This window comes from Rhinopithecus roxellana, chromosome 15 (assembly GCF_007565055.1).
Source record: "Rhinopithecus roxellana isolate Shanxi Qingling chromosome 15, ASM756505v1, whole genome shotgun sequence".
In the NCBI taxonomy this organism is placed as follows: domain Eukaryota; kingdom Metazoa; phylum Chordata; class Mammalia; order Primates; family Cercopithecidae; genus Rhinopithecus; species Rhinopithecus roxellana.
The window spans coordinates 39,041,053-39,064,023 of NC_044563.1; the positions used below are offsets into that span (position 1 = coordinate 39,041,053).

The 22,971-nt window shown below is 38.7% G+C and overlaps 1 protein-coding gene across 2 annotated transcripts in view; it reads right to left on the reverse strand.

The window, feature by feature from the left end:
* The window catches only part of FAT3 (FAT atypical cadherin 3), a 721,964-nt gene that overhangs the window by 389,085 nt on the left and 309,908 nt on the right, over positions 1-22,971 (reverse strand). For both annotated transcript variants that reach the window (XM_030918946.1, XM_030918947.1), the window contains one exon: positions 16,138-16,452. In XM_030918946.1, coding sequence (XP_030774806.1) covers positions 16,138-16,452 — 315 coding nt within the window. The remainder of the gene's footprint in view (positions 1-16,137; positions 16,453-22,971) is intronic.

Here is a 22,971-nt window from a genome sequence, read left to right on the forward strand (position 1 = left end):
TGCAATCAATCCAGGAGAGGAGCCCCTGATCCCGGAAATAAATGCAGCAAAGCTTGGCTACTGATGTGGATGTACTTTCACTCTATGGGAGGAGTCTTCAAGGTCACCCTTCAGAGCCTAGTGATTCTCAGCCTACTTACTATTCTAATACCTTATTTATGGGATGGCTCTGCAGATGAGAAGCAGCAAATTAGAAGGCAGAGCCCTGAAAGAAAGAGGCATCCTGAGAACAGAAGCGTACGCTGGCAAGCTGAGCTCAAGGGAGGAGACCCAAATATTACTGCACTAGATATCCCAGACAATAATGAACAGTCCAAGTGAAAACCTTGTATGCATGATAGGCTACATGATTTGCAGGGCTCAGCGCAAAATAAAATTGTCAAGTCCTTTGTTCAAAAATTGTGAAGAGTTTCCAGACAGTGACAGAAGGACACCAAGCATGTGGCCCTTCTGAGCACAGGGCCCTATGCGATGACATAGATGGCAGGCACATGAAGCCAGCCCTGCTTTTTATCATTTTGTTCAATAGATTATGTTTGAAAATTGAAAGACACATTAATACACTTTAAAAAGTGGTCCAGAAATGTAATCTTTTTTTGTGTTTTATATGCCACTCAAAATGTTAAACATCAGTTATCTGGAATAACCCTAGGCATAGATAATTCTTCTGACTTTGGAAATAATAGATATGACTAAAATTCCAAGAGGCAACTTAAATAACAAGTTCAGAATTCACATTTACACACAGGTTTTTCTTTTACTGTGAGGTGTTTTTCTCTTGTAGACAGCCTGTTTGTTCTTTAGGCCTGAGGAGTTTCCTGTTTTTTGTGTTCCTCCCACACCTATGCACACAATCCCAAATCCATAAAGGCTTATTAAATCAGAGTGGGATGAAAGCACAAAATAATTTAAGTCATTTACTAGCTATTACAACCCAGCAAAAGATTGATAGAGTTCTACTGAAAACATCTCTAATATTTCTAAACATATGCAGGCAAATATAAATCCACCAACTATATTTGATTAAGTATAAAAGTGAGAATTTGGAGACTGATTATCTGAGCCCACTTTAAACTGAAAGTCATTTCATTGGGCACTAAAAATACTTAAATATGAAAATTAGAGAAATATGTCTAAATCTAGTTCCCCAATAAAACATTTTAATAAATATCCCCATTTCCCGGGCATGAATATCATATCTTCAGAAGAATGCATTTCTCACTATGACAGAAAACAATTTAACTAAGTAAAAAATGATCAATTTAGTATGTACATAGTCAAGATGAAGTATGTCTTTATAAAATAGGAAATTTTACAAAGAAGAGAAATTTACTTAAGTGGTGGGAGGTAAAATTGGATTTGTCTTGGTTAACTGACGTATCTGCAAAGGCCACATATTTAAAAATGGTCATTGGCAAAGGCTGAGCATTTTCTGCCTTTAATAGTCTGTTTCTAATATGATGGATTTATTTTACATCTCCTCACTTGTGTTCTCAGAGGCTTTCCTTCCTAAAACAACCAATAAATATTATAACCATTCATTATTGCTGGAAAAAAAGGTCCCATAAGCAACTTTAATATTATTTACTTAATCTCTTCATTTTAAAGCTGTGTGGCAGTAGCATTAAATATCAGAGCATGTTGAAATTATTCTGAACTGCGAGGTCTTAAAGCGGTAAGGTGCTTGTTTTATTCATCCTTGTACACCCTGTGCCTAGCATTGTACCTGGTTTATAGCAGGCACTCATAAAACATGAACATACAGTATATATCAGAGGCTTTCAAGGCAATTTAATCAGATTGATTATTCATCGATTTTCAAGAAAAGATTCTTTATAAGCAATGCATTTAATAATAGCTGTAGGCCGGGCGCGGTGGCTCAAGCCTGTAATCCCAGCACTTTGGGAGGCCGAGGCGGGTGGATCACGAGGTCAGGAGATCAAGACCATCCTGGCTAACATGGTGAAACCCCGTCTCTACTAAAAATACAAAAAACTAGCTGGGCGAGGTGGCAGGCACCTGTAGTCCCAGCTACTTGGAGGCTGAGGCGGGAGAATGGCGTGAATCCAGGAGGCGGAGCTTGCAGTGAGCCAAGATCGCGCCACTGCACTCCAGGCTGGGCGACACAGCGAGACACTGTCTAAAAAAAAAAAAAAGTGCTGTAACAGTTAACATTTGTTGAGCATTTTGTATGTGCAAGGCTAAGCTCAGTGCTTTATAAAATACAGTAGCCTGCCTAATTTCCTCAACATCTCAGCTAGTATACCCATTTTCTTGATGGGGAACCTGAGCCATGTGAAGTTAAGAAACTTGGCTATTGACATATGGGTAGTATGTGAATGAAACGGGCTTCCAACTGAGAGGATTCCATCCTTCTTGGGGGTGTACTGGTGAATTTCACAGGGTAAAATTCTGAGAAAACAGGTGTTTATCGTGCAAATCTTGTTTAACAGGTTAAAGATAAGCAGAACTGTCTGAAATAGAATAATACACTTAGTGGAATTGTTGGCAACTTTTATGGAACACTATAGATAAAATTTAAACCACCAAATACCCATCTAAGAACTATTAATAAAGAGAGACAGGGCTTAATTCACATACATGCTGTAGACTATGACATTTTAGATTTTGATCCACAAAATTTCGCAAATGAAAGATAAAAAGTGATGGTCAACATCCAAATAGCATAGATGAAAACTCCCAGCAATAACACGACTTATAAAGACAAATATCTTTCCCCTGATATCTCCCCTACTTACCAAATCTAAAGGCTTCCTTCTTCTAGTCTTTAACAAAATTGTGCAGCAACTGACATTAGGGAATAGCTCTTCTTTCCTGAGCCTGTCTCCTGACTGGCGATCCACAGTTAGAGTCTGTTAAGATATTTTCGCTTAAATAAAGAGAAATCTATTTCAAACGTTGACAGCAAAATTATGTATTATTATTACAAGGGTATATTAGGGAATTTAAATGCAAGGAGCATAGCTGAGTTTCAGTAATGCCTATCAGAGTTTGTCTGTTGTCTGTCTGTCTGTCTGTCAGTTGCTTCATGCACAAAGGCACCCTACAGTTCTCAGGTTTATAACTCCACAATTCCACCATGGCCAGAAATTATCTCTGAATCCCAATAACAAATTCCTGGAAAAGAGAATCCTGGAGCCAGTGTCTACCCCAATCTAATTGGCTGAGACAAGGAGGGAAAGACTGGGGGTCAGTACACACAGGAAAGGAGGCTGCTATGGGGTATACGGATACCATCAGAGTTATTTCTAGCAAGATATCTTCTCTGTGAGGTTTCAAGCCTGCTGCTCCTTTTCACTACACCCTCGAAACTGTCTTATTCTCTCATGTTCAGCTCTTCTCCAAGTCACCAAGACCTGAGTAACTGCATTTCTATCATCTCTCCCATCAGTCTCCTTTTTCCCTTCACTTCAATGCCACTCTGATACATAGACTCAAAGACTGTCAGAGATAGATACGGTCTCAGGGACCTCAATGGCAAATAAATGTCATTTCCCAAAACCAGCTCCCACTCAGGGTTAGGTTGAAATGGATGCAAAGCGTGGGCAGGGTATGAAAGGCCATTATAATCGATTAATGATGTCTGCGTGGGAGTAGGAAATGCTGTAGCAGTATACACAGCAGGTATTGATGGTTTTTATTGTTGCTCAAACTCTTTGATTTCTAGGCGAGGATTCTGTGGCCGATAGAAATGAAGTAAACTTGTTCACTGTTAATAATAGTGATAGGGTCTGGACTAAAATCTGGATAAGCTACGACTACCAGTGCGCTTTCCAAGGCATCATGTAAGTTTACTCTTGGGAAGTTGAAATATTGAAGATAGGGAGAGAGGTTTCTAGGAGTCTGAGAGAGAGTCCCTTGTTTACCTCCATCACAGTCCACTTATCAGGCACAACTTAATTTAGAGAACCACATATATAAAAATCAACAGATGGTCACAATCTTACAAGATGAAATATAATTAACCCAGGTAAAGTGTTGTTCATAATTTGAAAACGCCAACTGCCTAAGGCCTTAATCATACAATGTGGACATTGAATTCGCTAAAACAAACTCCGTCCATGTGCAAATAATATTTAACATTTACTGAGAGTATACTACATGCACAATACCCTTTAAAATACTTTACATATCTTAACTCATTTAATGTTAATGGCCAGTTCATTAGTTGCTATAATTATTCACTTTCACAGAGTAAACTGAAGCTCAGAGAAGGTACTTGCTCAACATCACGTGGCCAAGAAGCTGGGATCACAATGCAAAGAGTCTCATGTCCAAGCTCATGAGTACTACTCCATCTAGTTTCTTTCCCTCTGAAGGTTATTATGAAGCCTAACTATGACTATGTACAGCAAAGTAGAAAGCAAATGTGTCTTTCTACTACAGAGCAACAGCAACAGGACTGCTATCAATAACTCAACAAGGGTTGGTTTTATAATTTTATTGTTAAAGTTCCATATGCTTTCCCAGAATAATCTACCTCAATATTAATAAAGTTTATGGATTTTTAAAAGACTTACACACTTTTATAAGAACATCAAGAAGCTAAGAACAAAATCATTCGAAGATGACAAAAAAGGACAAGATCAGAATATAAAGTGGTAGCAATACTAAAACTGGACTTTAAGTTCTCACAATCAATAGATAAACTACTCTTCAAACTATAGAAACAATTCAGATAGCAACTTCAATGCTTTTTTTAAAAAAGGTGCTTTCAGAAAATTTATTTAAAAGACTGAGAAATGGCAAAATGAATGAAACTGACGAGATCCTGATTTATGAAGCATACTGAATGCCAGTCAATAGTAACTTCTATGTGACCTCGTGGCCTTCTATAAAAACACTCTTGCAAGAAATGATGGTGTTATCCATGAGTTATCTTTCAGAAGTCTTGAAATGACTATAGTAATACAATGACTTAGAAGTCTCTCGTCCAACTTCTACCCTTTTAGAACAACCCAGATAGTTAAATTCAACTAGATCATAAGTACTACAACATAAACAACAAACAAAAAACTATCTAGCTAAAACCAAGCTTGAGTGGTTCAAAAACTGCTGAAGTTCTTACCATTTTGCCTAGCGAAAGAGTACTGCACTAGGAGTCAGTGATCCTTGATTCTGCCATGGGGTCTTCCTCCCTCCTTTAGAAGAACCTCACCCTTCACAGCTATTCTCTGAATTGTACTCACATTAGCTTCCTAGGGCTGCTGTAACTAAGCACCACAAACTGGGTAGCTTAAAAGAACAGATATTTATTCTCATAGAGTTCCAAAGGCTGAAAGTTCACAATCAGGTTGTCAGCAGATCCATGGTCCCTATCAGGACTCTAGGGGAGCATCCTGCCCTGTTTTTTTTTTTTTCCTGGATTCTGGTGGTTTCTGGCAATCCTTGGAATTCCTTGGCTTGTGGCACCATCACTCCAATCTCTGCTTCTAACTCCAGTCTCTGCCTCCATCTTCTCATGGCTGTTGTTGGGGCCTCCAACACAATAACCCCAAATACAGCACCTTGGCATACTGAGTATTTTTTAAGCTAAAGGAAACTGAGAAAACTACAGAAGCACAAAGATATCTCTGACCTTACCCTCTTATCTCTTTTAAAGGCCTTCATGTGACAGGTGTCTTGCCTTATACTCAGAGGGAAGGAATGTTACACAAAGAGGCCAAGAGGAATCTATACAAAGAGGCCTTGCTACATTTCCCCAGTTTATTACCATTAGGATATATGCTCAGGGTCCAATCATACTTCTATACAACTGTCCATTTTTCATCAAACCTAAACATAAAAATAACACGGTTTTCCCTTGGCTTTGGGTTTTCATTTCTGAAGACTCCTCTGTCTTATGTGGCTTCAAATACATTTGTATGTTTTTCTCTTGTTAACCTGCCTTTTGTTACAGGTACTTCCGGCATGAATCTTGTGTTAGGTGAGGAAAATGTTACTTTTTCTCTGCAAGTTGTCTTCCCTCTGGGTCTGTGTCTCTATGTCCAAATTTCTCTCTGTTTATGAGTATACCAGTAACTGAATTAGGGCCCATGCTCATCCAGTATGAACTTATTTCAACTTGATGACATCTACAAAGACCTTACTTACCAAATAAAGTCACATTCAGAAGTATGGGCTTGGAGTTGTGTATCTTTTGGGGGAATGAGTCAACCCCTAACACACCTATAAAACAAAGAGTGTGTGCTCAATCATCTGAAAGACTTTCTCCACAAAGTTCTAGGATCATTAATGTATTTATTGAGTTTGCTCATGTTTTTCAAATTCAATAGCATTTATTTTTAGCATTAAGTCCATCAATCAGACCAATCCTAGCTCTGCACTGACCAGCTGGGTGACCCTGGTCAAACCACTTTTGTGCCCAGAGCCCAGAGTTTTTTTCCAGGACTGTGGTGATTGCTGAATGAGCTAATACATGAACATGTTGGCATGGCTCGAGACAGTGAGTAGACAGGTGCTCTGGGTTAAGGCTCCTCTTTCCACCATCCCTTCATACCTGACGGACACACAGCCCGGCATTATCTAGGAGTCTCCCTAACAATGGCATCCAAGAAAGGAGAGAGGCGGGCAGTGGTTTCAATTAAAATTCACTGTTTCCCACAGAACAGAAGAAAGTAATAAAGCAATGCAGTAAATTGCTGCTGTGGAAATAATGCCCAGATAGAAGAAATAAAAGAGAAATTTATGACCTTAATCAATCTTTTTCTTTTTTTTTTAACACATAAATACAGCTCCATCATCTGCTCTATTTACGTGACTCTATCACCCTCCCAAATAATTCTCAGTAATTTCCAACAGCAGCTACACCATGCAGCTGAGCCCCAGGGTAAGGCTAGCTATCTAGAAATACCACCTCCACCACTACCTTTTCTCAGTGGATCAGCAGGACATGAAGCAGCATGGAACAAGGAACAACACAATTCTCCTCCTAGAATGAATTGTAGCTCTTGGAAGTACCTCTGAGCTGCCCCTGCCTGGGGGAAGGTCCCAGCCAAGTCAAGAGCATTATTTCTCTTATGCTCTTATCATTTAGTTTATGACTGCTCATTCCTCTCTTCCTTTTATTAAAGCTCCCTATCCCTGCCTGTAATTCAGTTTTATAAAGAAACAGCATCTAGAAATAATTTTCCAAGTAACAATCCTGTTAACTCGAAGATCCAAATCTGCTTCTCATAAATGGGGTAAAACACATGCTGTTGCCCTGTCCTTTGGAATCTAACTTAATTGGAGAGTCAAATTACTTCCTATCACTGATAGTGGCACTAGTTTGCACTTAGCCCAAGTATTCACAATCCTGTGACGTATTGGAAGATGGGAATCCAGTGCGTGGCTCAGGGGCTGTGTGTAGTGGCTTATGCCTGCAATCCCAGCACATGGGAAGATGGGAGGATTGCTTGAAGCCAGGAGTTCAATAATAGCCTGGGCAACAGAACGAGACCCCATTTCTAAAATAATAATAATAATAATAATAATAATAATAATAGTATTAATAATAATAACTGGGTACGGTTGCACATACCTGTAGTCCCAGCTACTCAGGAGGCTAAGGGAATTGCTTGAGTCCAGGAGTTTGAAGCTGTACTAAGCTATGATCATGTTACTGCACTCCAGCCTGGGCAACAGCAGGAGACTCTGTCTCTTAAAAAACAGATAGTGGTCTGGGACGCTGGTCCAAGTCCTTATGCATCGGCAGTTCCCTGGGGCTTGTAAATGGGCACTGCATACTTAACAGGGATGCCCACACCTCAAAGAACCTTAATCTACGTACATGACTGCAGAATCCCTGTCTGAGGTCACAAGGATTTTTCTTCCCCCCTTTTCATCTAGGATTCATCTAATGTAGATTGTTTCATTCCAGTGATGAAACAATCCACATATTGATCCGTCAGAAGGCTGGCATTAACAAGGAGCAGGATTTGGAGCTGCTTAAGCATTTCAAGGGAAGAAACCCTGAAACTCAAATTAATCCCTTCATGCTGTTTTCTGGAGAAGGCTGTTCAAAATGGGCTCTGATGAGAATTTTCTTACCAGCCAAATCCTCTCCAAATACTAAGAGGTGAGAAAATGGTTACTTAATTCACATGTATTCTGTTTGAAGTTTTGTTATTATTATTATTTTTTCTCTAATAGATTCTATTTCAAGTATTCATAGAGTCTTTAAAACACAAAGAACGCAGAGTCAGAGGGAAGTGAGAGGCAGCTTTGGATCTTCTCTTTTTAATTTTTAAAAACTTGTAACAAAAGGCAGGTTAACAATAGAAAAACATACAAATGTATTTAACTGAAGTTACATATGACAGAAGATTCTTCAGAAATGAAAACCCAAAGCCAAGGGAAAACTGTGTATCTTTTTGTTCCGGTTTGATAAAAATGGTCAGTTTTGTAGAAGTATGATTGGACAAGGAGGGTACGTCCAAATGGTAATAAACTGGGAGAAACTTAGCAAAGCCTCTATGTGTAACATTCCTTCCCTCTAGGTATTTCATTTTATTATTAATAATATTTATGTGTACATACATATACACACATATTACATATAATAGTTATAGTTAACAATGCCATCACATCTCAATAGCCAGTCATTCATTTTGCACAGGGTGCTTTGCTAGGGGCCATGTGGAATGGGGTTCTGTAAAGTATTCCACATTAGTGCAGTGGTTCTCAATGGGGGCAGTTCCTCCCACCCCCAGAACGTATGATAATGTCTGGTGATATCTTGGGTTTCACAGCTGAAGCAAGGGGTGATCCTGGCATCTAGTAGAGGCTAGGAATACTGCTGAACATCTTATATAATATATAGAACAGTTCCCCACGATGAAGAATCATCTGACCCAAAACGTCCACAGTACTGAGGTTGAGAAACTCTGAAATTGGTACTTACATTCACAGTAAGTATAAAAAAAAAAATGAAGCTACGTGAAGGCAGAGCGAGTCCACATTGTGGACTTAATTTCCAACAGCAGCTACACAAAGCAGCCGAGCCCCAGGGGAAGGCTGGTTATCTGGGAATACCACCCCCATCGCTACCTGTTCTCAGTGGGTTAGTAGGACATGAAGCAGCATGGAACACAGAGCAACAGGATTATTCTCCCAGAATGAACTGTAGTTCCAGGAAGTACCTCTGAGCTGCCTCTGCCCAGGATAAGGTCCCAGCCAGGGCAAGAGCATCATTTCTCTTATGCTATATAATATAGCACGCTCTCCCATGCCAGATGGCCCACCCTGACCCAGCCCTCTACATCTTTGGAACCCCATGACCCCCACCCTCAACCCACAGTTGTGAGCTGATCAAGTGGGGAGCTGCACAGCTTCCCTGGGGACATAATGACAATGCAGAAAAGTTCCCTTTGTCCTTGTTCATGTGGAGCACATTCACGTGGATGCAAAGGTCACCGCTGAATTTAAATAACCCCCGTGATAAATCTGCATGAGCCCGATTTGTTCTACTGGACTTGTTGGATTAAATGAACACAATTTAATGTTCTATAGGACAAGGGCTCCTTTCATGGCTGAAAGAAGGAGCAAGGGTGATTTACAGTTTCATACATACTCATTCGCTACATTATCTGCCTTGTGCCTGTAGTTATGAATATCAACACACCATCCGGCGGCCATTTCTACCCGTTCAGGAGAATTTAGCTTTTCATTAGGAGGGGCTGTGCCATCCGGAAAGAAACAAAGAATAAAAAACAACAACAGATTTCCACAGTGTTCACTGAAAAACAAGCACCAATATTTGGATCCTTGTCCCTCACCTTTTTTTCTTCTTTAAATCCCTATATTTATAAATAAAGTAAGGTTTCCTCCTCTTTTCCTACAAAGGGTGGTTTTCTAAGCAGATTACCACCACACGGAACTGTGCATAAACACAAGGCTTAACTTCCCTAAGATACCAAATTATTTCTGAACATCTGTATCTTATGAGCTAACACTTTTTATAATGATATATTAAAATAATGTTTGTTGATTCATTAAAGTAGGTCTGAACTCCACTTAATAATAAATTCTGCTTGATCCTATCCATTTGGAAATAACACAAGTGTATCCAAACATTATATGACCCAGGTTTTTTACTAACTACAAGTCTTAAGAATCCATGTGATATTTTGCTCATGGATAGTTAAAGAGACAGGATTTTCATTTTTCCCCACTTGATAAAAGAGACGGTATAAGCAAGGATATGGGAGTTGATTTTTGGGAGTGGGTTACTGAATTAACTCTCAAACCCCAGCCCTGTAAGATGTTGGGGTAACTCATAAAGTTGGCTATCTTGTCTTCAGGTGTCTCTGGGTACCTTGTTACCTCCCTCTTTTATTTCACATAGAGCCTTGCTAATCAGTCTCTCAGGAGAGCAACATCAGCATCACCTAGAAACTTGTTAGAAATGCAAATAATCAAGCTCTAGCCTAAGACTCTATAGTCTAGCAAGCTCACCAGGTGACAATTTTCAGGTTGAAGTGCGGTCTGGATTTCTCTCCCTGTTACCCCCTCTCTTATCCACTATGTTGTATACCATACACCAAAAGGCAAGCTGCTGTTACATGCAGCTGGTTAAAAAACTAAAGACATCCAATATTTTAATAAGCAATCTCCTCCAATTTTAACAGAGAAAGGACATATCTATCCTGGGAGTAATCAATAGTTAAAGGTAGAATTTGAGGTATTCTTATAGCACACACACTTTTGAAGAGGGTTTCTTCCTCCTAAGTCACCTAAAGTGGGGGTAGCTAGTCTACCTACACATAAACTATGCTTTACTCAGTTTTATTTCAAGATGCTCACAGAAAGCAAAAGAAAGCTGAACTTCACCTCTACTCAAATACAAGTGGAGATGCCAGCGAACGGAGCATGGGTCAAAGGGAGACAGAGCAACTGCAGAAAGAAACTTAGAAATTTCTTGCCCTGGACAGTGAACCATCAAAAGATCTGGAATAAGCAACGATCACTTTCACAGGCAGACTGTCAATGCAGCATATGCTAATCCTGGATCTACGTTTTACAGACACAAAAGAAAGAATAAAGGGGTCTCTTTTATAAATGTGTTTTCCCCTTTAAAATAATTCCTTTGAGAAGTAGGCCTCTCAGAAGGAAGATTGGAAAAAACAAAAAACAAAACAACACACACACACACACACACAAAACAACAAGACCCTTTAAAATTTAACTGTTATCAAACTCAGAAACAAAAGAAAAGAGATGTGCGTATTTGTTACTCCTAATATCTTACCACATTCCTGACATTTATGATTCTTAAAATTCGCTTTCTCATAATATCATGCCTCTCAAGCTATCCGGTAAGCTTCACTTGTTTATATTCCCTGTATAGTTGTCTGGCCTCCCTCTCTGCAGGTCAGTCCATTCTTCAGGCCCCCTTCAGGTCTGCAAAGTGCCCCCGTTACCCAGCTCTGCTCTGACATGTTACACTCTTCATAGCTTATAGTCCACAGAGTTCAACGGTTTTTTTTTTTTTTTTGCTTTTGTTTTTGTTTTTAAATAAATTGCCTTAAATGGTTGCCTTATATCATACGTATGATGGTTCTCTTTTTCCTATGAGACTAAATTCCCTGAGTGCAGAAAGTATCTTCCAATGTATTTCTGTTATGTCTCCCACACTGCTGACACCGGTGGTCTAGATCAACAGTGGTACAACATGCACTTTATAAAACTGAGTTGAAGATTTCAGTGCTACCTAGCAATTGCTAAGGTAAGATGTGGCTGCATTTCAGAAACGCCTTCCTCAGGACAGTGGGGTCCAGAAGCAGTGTGCTTGTGGCTTACACAGACTTTTTTCTAGTGGGAAATACGGGATGATGATTATGATCACAACAGTTAACATTTACTGAGTTCTCTACTAAACACTGGCATCTCGGCCCTATACTAAGTGGTTTCCATGGTGTAGACATGACTAAAATAAACCTTCCAAAGCCCTAGCAGAAATTTCCACCCCTGTTCCCCAATTCAGCCTGGATGACCAATGAGGGCCAGCCTGGACTCCCTCAAAAGAACTGGAAGGAAGCAACATTCCTGCTCACCCAAAAAGGCAAGTGAACACCAGCCTGCTGGTATCTCCACCTCAGACACGGAGGTAGGCTGCATTTGATTGAATTTAACTGCTTGACCTGGAATTAAGCAAGAGTTCTCTCTACCGGCCAGAAAATACCACACAGCATTACAGCTTTTGTTTTCCTTAAGCCACAGGAATTACTAAAGAAAGTCCACAAACTGGGAGGCCGAGACGGGTGGATCACAAGGTCAGGAGATTGAGACCATCCTGGCTAACCCGGTGAAACCCCGTCTCTACTAAAAAATACAAAAAACTAGCCGGGCGAGGTGGTGGGCGCCTGTAGTCCCAGCTACTCGGGAGGCTGAGGCAGGAGAATGGCATAAACCCGGGAGGCGGAGCTTACAGTGAGCGGAGATCCGGCCACTGCACTTCAGCCTGGGTGACAGAGCAAGACTCCGTCTCAAAAAAAAAAAAAAAAAAAAAAAAAAAAAAAAAAAAAAAAAAGAAAGTCCACAAACTACTGATTCTATGTGATTCTAGATGTGGTAGAAAAAAACCCAGTTATTTGTGTAGAGAACAGATGTTCAATAAGGAAATCTCTCTCCATTTGGGGGTTGGGAATATCTGTTACTTGCTACAAGCTGTAGATCATAAGTATTGACATTATTTGCATTGGTCTTAATCATTTTAGTCTTTATTCTATAGCACATTGCCAAAACAAAACCAAATTCTAAAAATTCCAACTCTTCGGCAGAGGAGGAAATGAAAGCTTAGTTTACTAGAGTCAACATCCATTTACGAGAGTCAACATCCATTTGAGAAAAAATCTAAATCATAAACCTTTCCTAAATATACTGGTTAGTATGCCTCTATGTATGTATGTATGTATGTATCTATCTATCTATCTATCTATCTATCTATCTATCTATATCTATCTATCTATCTATCTATCTATCTAATCTATCTATCTACACACTGGTTAGCTACATGTCCAGCTTCGTTACTGAAAAATGTTATATTGATGTAACTATTTCAGACAAATGACTTCAGACAGTCAGGAAGAAATGCCAAAAATTAAGGCTTCTATTAGAGAGTTCCTTGAGCTGTCTGAAGGCTGCCTCCCAGGCAGCATGATACTTAGAGCAACACCATTAACAAGAATTTCACCAGGCCTGGAATTCTGTGAATCTCATTAGAAATAGGCATAACATAACTCTTACAGAGCTTTGTAGTTTACCAACAGCCTTCAAACACATCACGATGATATTCAGACTTCATGAGCAACCCTTGCAGAGTAAACAAGGTCATTCGCATTTTCCAGATAAGCAAGTGAGGTCCGAACAGATTAAATGAATGTAACTACAGTAAAGTAGTTAGAATGGGGTATCAGCTTTTGTTGTGGGATACCAAGCACTGTGCAAAGGATTTCGGTGAGGAATCCTATATTCCTTGCAACTATTTTTACTCACTAAAAACTACATTTAAGAGAGGTTCAATAATTTGCCCAAGGTCATGAAGCTGGTAAGTTCATGAAGCTGGTAAAAACTGTCCAATACAGTCTGTTTCCCCACCCCCTGTGTTCTATGGTGTTGCCTAGTTAGAAAGCATAGAGCAAGCATTTGAAACTCAAGACTTCTAACCCCAAATGTGACTTCCTCCATGAAGTCCTCCCTGACCATCACTCCCACCAACCCTATATTTAGTGAAGCTCCCCTACTGGAATCATTTATTGCACTGTTTTGCTATATCATAAGTATTTGTTAAGTTCACATAAGTTTGGGTCCCTAAAGGCTCGGACCGTATCTTAAGTTTATAAACCCTCTTTATTAGATCTTACTTGAAAAATAATAGGTACAATAAATGGTTAGTGATTGAATAAATGGATAAAAAGAGCAGTATTTTCTTATCACATGTCTGGAAACTACAAGGTATGCTATATATTTCTTTAGACAATTAGATAAGTTAGACAAAAATGTTACTCCTGGCAAAAACGAGTTTTAAAAATCTATGGCAAGAAGAGAGAAATTATGAACACGCTTAAGGATCTTTTAGCAACGTAGGCTGAACAGTGATAAAATAGGGCTTTCTGAAAAATTACGTTCAAACTTTGAATGCACATGTTCTTCTCTGAACTTCACATCCAACCCAAATTCTTCCCTCTTCCCTGTGACAGTTATTTTTTCTTTTTTCTTTCTTTCTTTTTTTTTGAGACAGAGTCTTGCTCTGTCACCCAGGCTGGAGTGCAGTGGCGTGATCTCTGCTCACTGCAAGCTCCGTCTCCCTGGGTTTATGCCATTTTCCTGCCTCAGCCTCCTGAGTAGCTGGGACTACAGGCGCCCGCCACCTCGCCCGGCTAGTTTTTTGTATTTTTAGTAGAGACGGAGTTTCACCGTGTTAGCAAGGATGGTCTTAATCTCCTGACCTCGTGATCCGCCCGCCTCAGCCTCCCAAAGTGCTGGGATTACAGGCGTGAGCCACAGTTATTTTTTCTATTCAGTCCTAAGTAAAGGAAGAGAACAGTGAAAACTTCCCTTTTGCAGTTTCTTAAAAAAAAAAAAAAAAAAGTGCTGGGCACACTATTAATGACTCAAGTAGCAATGGGATCGAGATGGAAGAAGCAGAATCTGACTGGGGTATTTCAGACTCCACTGGGTTATGAAATGTGAAGATATCTGTGGCCTCAACTTCTTTACTGTGACATTGTTTTTTCGCTTTTGTTCTCTCTCTCTGTCCACCCCAACCCTCACTCTTAAATTTGCAAAGTGATTGAATTCATTTCGCTGTGGCTATGTTCTAAGGAGCTCTTTGCCATACCAAAAAGTAAATCAGAAGGGCTTCCCAGGAAAGTAGGAGGCCTGTTCCCCAGATGCATGGAGAATTTTATCCACTTAATGGGGCTCTGAAAGGTTGGGCCAAGGCTCCAAATCTGAGTCCTCTCCTGCAAGTACAAGCAGTCCTCAACAGATACTGATAGTTAGTACTCTCTTTGTCTTATAGTAAAATACAAGTCAAATCCCGATTCAACACTCTTAGAATGCAAAAGTCTGCTTAACAAAATGATTGATCCACTCATAATTAGAGAAAATCAATACTTTTTTTCTTAAACCCTGACATTCTCTTTCATTATATTAATGGGAATCTGACACTTATAAAATACTTGAGGTCAGCTACATGTTTCTGTTTAACAAACATAGGCAGGAGAAACAACCATCAACTAGATTAGTAGTTCATTAGGAGAGCTGAGTTTGTCCACACCAACAAATCTCAACTGAGCCTAACTTTTTGACCAGTATCAACTCACTTGCTGCAGGGTGAAATTAATTTAAATTATTCTAAATTTCAATGAATTAAAACCCCATCCATCACAACTCTTACTATTTTACTCCTTTGTTCAGACCTAAAGGAGGCAAATCACAAGAAAGCAATGAACCTCTCAGATCTGCAAAGAAATTTTCCAATGTACATACCTGTCTCAGAATGCATTCAGCCAAATGCACACCTGCGACTGATCCTTAGGCCTTTCTTATCCTTACTCAACCAATTAAGTTTTCATTACAATCTCTAAAAACGTTTTGAGCAAAAGACTAGAAAATTGAAATTACATATATTTTATGTAAAAATTGAGACACTGGAAATTCTTTTAAATATGGATGCTTCCTTGATGGGTAGTACAGGAATTGCAAAAACATCTGGAATTTAAGGTGAAGGCTTTAAGGAGATCAGCAAGGGAGAAGTGTCTAGAGGTAGGGGCATCACAAAGCCAGCTTGCCCATAGAATCCAGCAGAGGCCAGGTTACTCTTTTTCAAGAAAGAGAAGGAAGCAGCTGGCTCTCTGAGTGGACTGGGAACCACATTTTATTATTATGAGTAAAGCAAATCTAAGGCCTTCTGTGAAAACCTGATTTTGATTAGCTAACTCCCGCTCAATGTCAAGTGAAATTAAAACATACCAAAGAGACAGAAGTGGCACTCACCTTTACAGAAACTATTCTCAGAAAGGAAGAGGTTATTCTTTAGAAAATAAAGTAAATGAGCACAGCAAGGGTCAGGCTGATGAATTTAAAAGCTGGACTACAAACTAAAAAGAAGTCATATAAGCATTCCCTTACCTGTTTTGATATTGATGGCAAAAAAATTCTGAGGATTTCCACTTGTAATCCTGTATGTCAGTTTCTCATTGGAACTGGAGTCAGGATCTTCAGCCTGGATCTGAATGACAGATATGTCTTTTGGAGAGTTTTCCATGACAACAGGATAATATATAGGTTCGGAAGTCAGCGGGGCATTGTCATTCACATCTTCAACTTCAATGTAGACCTCAATGGTGGAGTAGAGTGGAACAACGCCCCTGTCTGTGGCATACACTGTTAGCCAGTATGATCCCGTTGTCTCCCGATCAAGAATGTCTGCGGCAGTGATGACCCCTAAGAGAAAAAAGAGAAAGTGTGACTGTCACAGCAAAAGGTAAGACATTAAATAAATAATCTCGAATTCCAAAGGACTGCACTAAATAATCTTGGTATATGAAAAACACCCAAATCCATAACATAAGGTTAAATTAAGATATTCTTTACATAAGAAAATGATTTTCAGCAGGACCATATTAAATAGTTCTTCTACTGTTTATAGAGTATTAATTACATTCACAAATACTTTATTTGGATTTTGGAGATAGATATCTCTCAAACAAACATGCGCACAGATGTACACACACAGAAGAGATGATATAGGGGAATGAGAAGAGGTTGGGCCAGGGGTCAAAGCACTTCCCATGTTTCATGGGAAATCAGTGTAGTATCAGGTCAATATCTCCATTTGACCTGATATTGAATTGACTTCTTATGCAATAAAAAGCTCTCCTAGGGTGAATTATTTTATATATTCATTTACAGAAAGAAGAAAAACCTTTCAAATATTCTTTTTTTGCCTGTTAGAGTAGAAAATATTTTGCCTGCAAAGATATAACCCTCCTTCATACTCTTTCCCTGAAAATCAAATGTCACAGCCATTCCAACATAATCAGAGAAGAAGTCATATCAACACATGTTCCAAACGAGTTCCATCCCCCTTAAGAACTCTACAGAGGGCCCTAATAAACTCTGAGCCACTTTGAGAGATGCTCATGGACAATCATTTTAAATTAGGAGCACAAAATGCCCAATCTTTCCCATTTCATGGTTGAAACAAATGCCAACAAGGAAATCAGATGTCTGCCTAAAAAGCCAGAGAAAACACAGTGTTCTTGTCTATCTTTACAACACTTACCCAATCACTAGGCTACAGAAACTTACCACAGGGACAGGATCATGAGCCCATCGTGATGGGAAAACTCTGGCCTCACTGTATAAAAGCTGTAAAAGTAGTCAGGAGGCTCATAGAAAGCGTGAAATTCATGTAAATCCTTATACTATAAAAGACACTGTGAAAGGAGTCAAGAAACAGTTCTCCAGCTCTGCCCTAAATTCCCTACCCTCTGTATTCCTGTTAAACTTTTGTCTAAATAAGGCATATAACTTAGCCTATAGACCCTGCATAAGCAAACTGCCAAGTACAGCAACCGGGAGGGAGGAGGGCATCTGTCCAGAAACAGTTATGCTGGAATACTCAAAGTTTCCTCAAACTCAAGACAGATAAAATATTTAAAGGGTGATAACCTGATTGATGTTGAAATTTCAGCTGCAACGTTAATTCACCAAAGAACTCTGCAAAGTGGTAGGCCGTGGGACAAAAGTTAATCTTAAATATTCTCAGTGGAAATATGTAAAACAATTGGGTCCTGTAGAATATGGCTGATATCTGGTAGTTAGAAGAGAAATGCCAATCTGTCATTAGAGGAATAGGTACTAGATAACAGAATAGGAAGAAAATGAGGAGAAGTAAAAGCAACCACAACAACAACAATAAAAGACTATTATAAACACAGTGATGTGTGCTCACTGATTGAATGAATAAAGATAGCATTATAAACTGGGTTGACACTGCCATCTATAAGACCACCAGGATGACTATACAGTGGAAAGGAGAACTTTATTGGCAGCCAATATCGGTTTGCAAACTGGGAAGAGATATTGTCCAGTGTGTGCTGAAGGTGCTCTCTTTTCCAAGAGGGGAAGGCCAGGTTGGTTTTATTCCTCACAGGGCCCATAGTACAGTGCAGTCATACATATTCAGCAGATTTGGGAGAAACATCATAAATATTTATGAGAAGAGCGGAGCGTATTCGCAGTGGGCAAACATACTTGCAATATACATTCTATGTTCACTTTGGTGCAGGATTTTAGCATTAAAATGAGGTGGAATTTGGCTCTTTACATCAAAAGATGAACGATAGGACACAAAGACAATTTGTGTGCAGACTTCATAAGCCAGCTGATACTGGCTTAAGTCTGCAGTAGCTTATCAGAAAGCAATGTTTGTGAGACAAATCCTCGTTTAACCAGAGTTTTAGTGGTCTGGGTTGTAAATCAAAGTTAGGACAATTTGCCTGGTAGCTCTTATTGTTAGAGAGTCTAGTAGGAGTGTGGTTTTTCCTGTAGGAATTTAGAAATCTGCCATGCCAGCTGGGCCCTGAACCGTCAACCCAGATGTTACTGTTTTCTAACCTTAGGGTTCATCTTAGTTGATAAAGGACCATCTATCTATTTTGGTCTCTCAGACAGAGTCAGTTGTCAACATGACATTAAGGAACAGACAAGGAGGGCTCTGAGGGTTGGATACCTGGCCAGGTGTGAGCACATCTGTCAGTACAGGACACCAGCACATTATAGACACCATGGACAGCTTTGTGGAACTATCATAGCAGACAGTGCCATGAGCTGCCACTCAGGTAAACTGGAGCTCTGCAAGTCAGAGAAAAGATATGTGACAGGGAACTAAGCAGTCTCTGGGATGGAAACTAAGAGTAGAAAGGTGTGAGCTGCAGTGAGGGATACAGGTCACAAAAAAAAATGATGTTCTGCAGGCTCCACGAGGCACCTCTTCACTGCCATGAGACCTGTCCATTCAATTTACAGGCATTCATTGGACCCTGTGCTGCCATTGGAGGAACGGAGATAATGAGAGGGTCTCTGTCCTCAAAAGACTCCCAGTCCTTTGGAGAATGCAGATCTTTATTAAGCAGATCTGTACTGAGGGGATAAATGCATAGCCAACAGCCAGAAGGGATCATCTGGTTTAGACCAATATACTAGGAAGAGCAAAGACTCTAGAATCAGAAGGGGATGGGAAGCAGGGGAAACAGCATTTACTGAGGATCCATAATGTGTTGTGAGACTTGTAATTCAATTTCCCTATAATATAAACTTTATAGTTATCTCTTAAAGATAAGGACACGATGTTGGTAACTTGCCCAAGGCTCCACAGCTAAATGTAGAAGAACCCTAGGCTGTCTGCCTTGAATAACCCAGTTTCATATCTGGAATCCTTTACTTTCTACCCAATTGACCATAGAGAAGATGTTCAACCCAAGCAAATCTAGTTTTCATACCCATCTCTCAGTGTTGTGGTAATCATTAAATGTACACCAAGAGTTTGGCAAAATGCATGTGGCAGAGTAGATGCTCAGTACATGTTAAATCTATGTGAACCAAAAGCAATTCTATACGTGTTCTTAATGGTAATCAAACCCTAAAGCAGGGGATGATCTTGAAAGGTAAGAAGTTAGGGATGGATTGTCATGCAAGATGTTTTTTCTTCTCTGGTCATGTGCCATTCTCGCAGTCTTTGTGATTTGCCCATTACACAATTTTTTTGGGGAAAGTATCTAGCCTTTTTGGGGAACATCAAAGTAAGGTCACTAAAAGAGAACATAATTCAATAAGCAATAAAATCAAGGAAGTTTTTCAGTTTTATTTGTCCCCTTGCCTGACTAACTCCCATGCCTACATTTCCACATGTGTATGTGTGCACGTGCACACACACACTCCAAAGCATATACATATAGAGATTTGCAGTCACAAAATTGGTTTGCCATTCCTGGAAGTCACTAAATTATTTATTTTCTTCCACTGGTCAAAAAGGAAGATGGTATATCACAGCCTTTGGACATAAAAAGGTTTTGAGAAGTCCTTAGATGAAATGCATTCACTAATACAAATTAATATACAAGGGTGGGATTTCACCTTATTTTACTCTTAATGAAGGATCAGACATTTTCCTTAAAAATTAGATTTCTCTCTTGTTAAAATAAAAGATGTCTATGGCTATATTTACCAAGTAACTAGAAGTGTGAATGAGTATCTTGGAACACAATGTTCAGATGTCAGTTTTATGATCCAAAAATTTGAGGACAAATTGTAAAAGGACTGAGTCTGAAATGTGTTAATTACTGAGTTTCATCCAAGACTCAGTATTAATCATATTAACACCACCGATGTCCACTAATAGCATTTCTTCACACCTATCCTCTTATAGCTAATGATGGTCAACATAGTCACAACTAAGAATGTAAATCCACATTACCTCTTTTATCAATCAAAAACTCACTTTTAAGATTGACCAAGGAATGCCAAAATCACGTCTTGAGGGCCATTAACATTATGACAACCACAATGCATTCTTTATTGCTTTTTTTTTTTTTTAAATTGAGGTATTTGGAATACAATAACCTGTCCATGTCTAAAGCAAACAACTGATAAGTTTTGATTTTCATGAAACTGTCACCACAATCAAAACCACAAACATATCCATGGTCCTCCAAAGTAGCCTCTTTCTCATTTTCAATCCCTTGCTCCCAACTCTTTCTACCCCCAGGTAACCACAGATTACCTTTCTGTCATTATAAATAACTTTGCATTTTCTAGAATTTTATATAACTTAAATAATATAGTATGTACTGTTTTTCTATTTTCTTTCACTCACAATAATTATTTTGAGATTGATCCATGTTATTTTGTGTATAACAATAGTTAATTCCTTTTCATTTCTTAGTAATATTCCATTGTGTGGGTATACCACTATTTTTTTACCCATTGACCTATTGGTGAATATTTGAGTGGCTTTCAGTTTTTAACCATTACAAATAAAGCTGCTAAGAACATGCATCTCAAAGTTTTATACTGGAAGAATACTTCCATTACTCTTGAGTAATAACTTAGGGATAGAATGACTATATCACAGGATAGGTATATATTTGCACCGTTTCACATTCCCACTGGCAGTGAATGTGGAGGGTTCCAGTTGTTCCACATCCCCACCTGTGGCTGACTTGGTATGGTCAGTGTCTCAAATGTAGAAATTCTAATGGGCATATAATGGTATCTCATTGAAGTTTTCATTTGCATCTTCCTTATGATGTTAAGCATCTTTAAAAGTGCTTATTTTTCACCTGAATATTTTCTCTAAGATAAAGAGTTATCGTAGGTTAAGTGTTCAAACGTTTTGCCTATTTTTAAATTTGGGTTGTTTGTTTTCTTGAGTTTCAAGAGTTCTTTACATATTCTGGATGAGTCTTTATCAGATAAGTGATTTACTAACTTTCCCCCCCAGACTGTGGCTTATCTTTTCACTCTTATAATAGTAATGCTGGAAGGTAAAAATCTTATATTTTCATATCCAATTTATCAATTTTTCTTTTATAAGTCATGTTTTGTTATTGTATCTTAGAAATCCTTGCCTAATCGAAAGTCACCAAAATTTTGTCCTATGTTTTCTTCTGGTCTAATAGTCTTAGATGTTGTATTTATATCTATGATTCATTTTGAGTTTTCTTTATGGTGAAAGATATAGATCTAAGTTGATTTTTTGGTATGCAGATGTTCATAGTTCCAGTCCCATGTGTTGAAAAGATTCTTCTTTTTCCACTGAACTGCCTTTGCATCTGTGTCAAAAATCTATTGCTACATGTATGGGTCTATTTCTGGACTCTCCATTATGTCCCATTAATCTGTTTGTCTACCATTATGCCAATACCACATTGTCTTGATTAATGTAGCTTTATAAGTCTTGAAATCAGGAAATGTAAGTCTTCCAACTTTGCTCTTTTTCACAATTGTTTGGGCTAATCCAGGTGATTTGCATTTCTATATAAATTATACAATCATCTTTAAAATCCATAAGACACATAGGAAACACACTAGGATTTTGATTGGGATTAGATTTACCCTAAAAATCAATTTGGTAAGAACTGGCATCTTGACAGCTTTGAGTCCACTGATCCATAAAAATGGTATTTATCTTTATGTATTTGTCTTCTTTCATTTCTCTAAGGAATGCTTTATAGTTTTGGTATACAGAGTTTACACATCTTTTGTCAAATTTATCCCTAAACATTTCATGTTTTTGATATATTATAAAATGCATTATTTTTATTTTAATGTCAATTGTTTAGTTTTAGTATATAAGTTACAGTTGATTTTTGTATGTTAATCTTGTGTCCTACAACATTGTTAAACTCACTTATTAGTTCTAATCATTTTTTTTAAATTGTTGTACTTTAAGTTCTGGGGTACATGTGCAAATCGTGTAGGTTTGTTACATAGGTATACATGTGCCATGGTGGTTTGCTGCACCCATCAACCTGTCATCTACATTAAGTATTTCTCCTAATGCTATCCCTCCCCTAGCTCCCCACCCCTTGACAGGCCTCAGTGTGTAATGTTCCCCTCCCTGTGTCCATGTGTTCTCATTGTTTAATTCCCACTTATGAGTGAAAACATGTAGTGTTTGGTTTTCTGTTCCTGTGTTAGTTTGCAGAGAATGATGGTTTCCAGCTTTATCCATGTCCCTGCAAAGGACAGGAACTCATCCTTTTTAATGACTGCATAGTATTCCATGGTGTATATGTGTCACATTTTCTTTATGCAGTCTATCATTGATGGGCAAATCAATTTGTGTTGGCTGCAAATCTTTGCTATTGTGAATAGTGCTGCAATAAATATATGTGTGCATGTGTCTTTATAGTAGAATGATTTATAATCCTTTGAGTGTATACACAGTAATGGGAT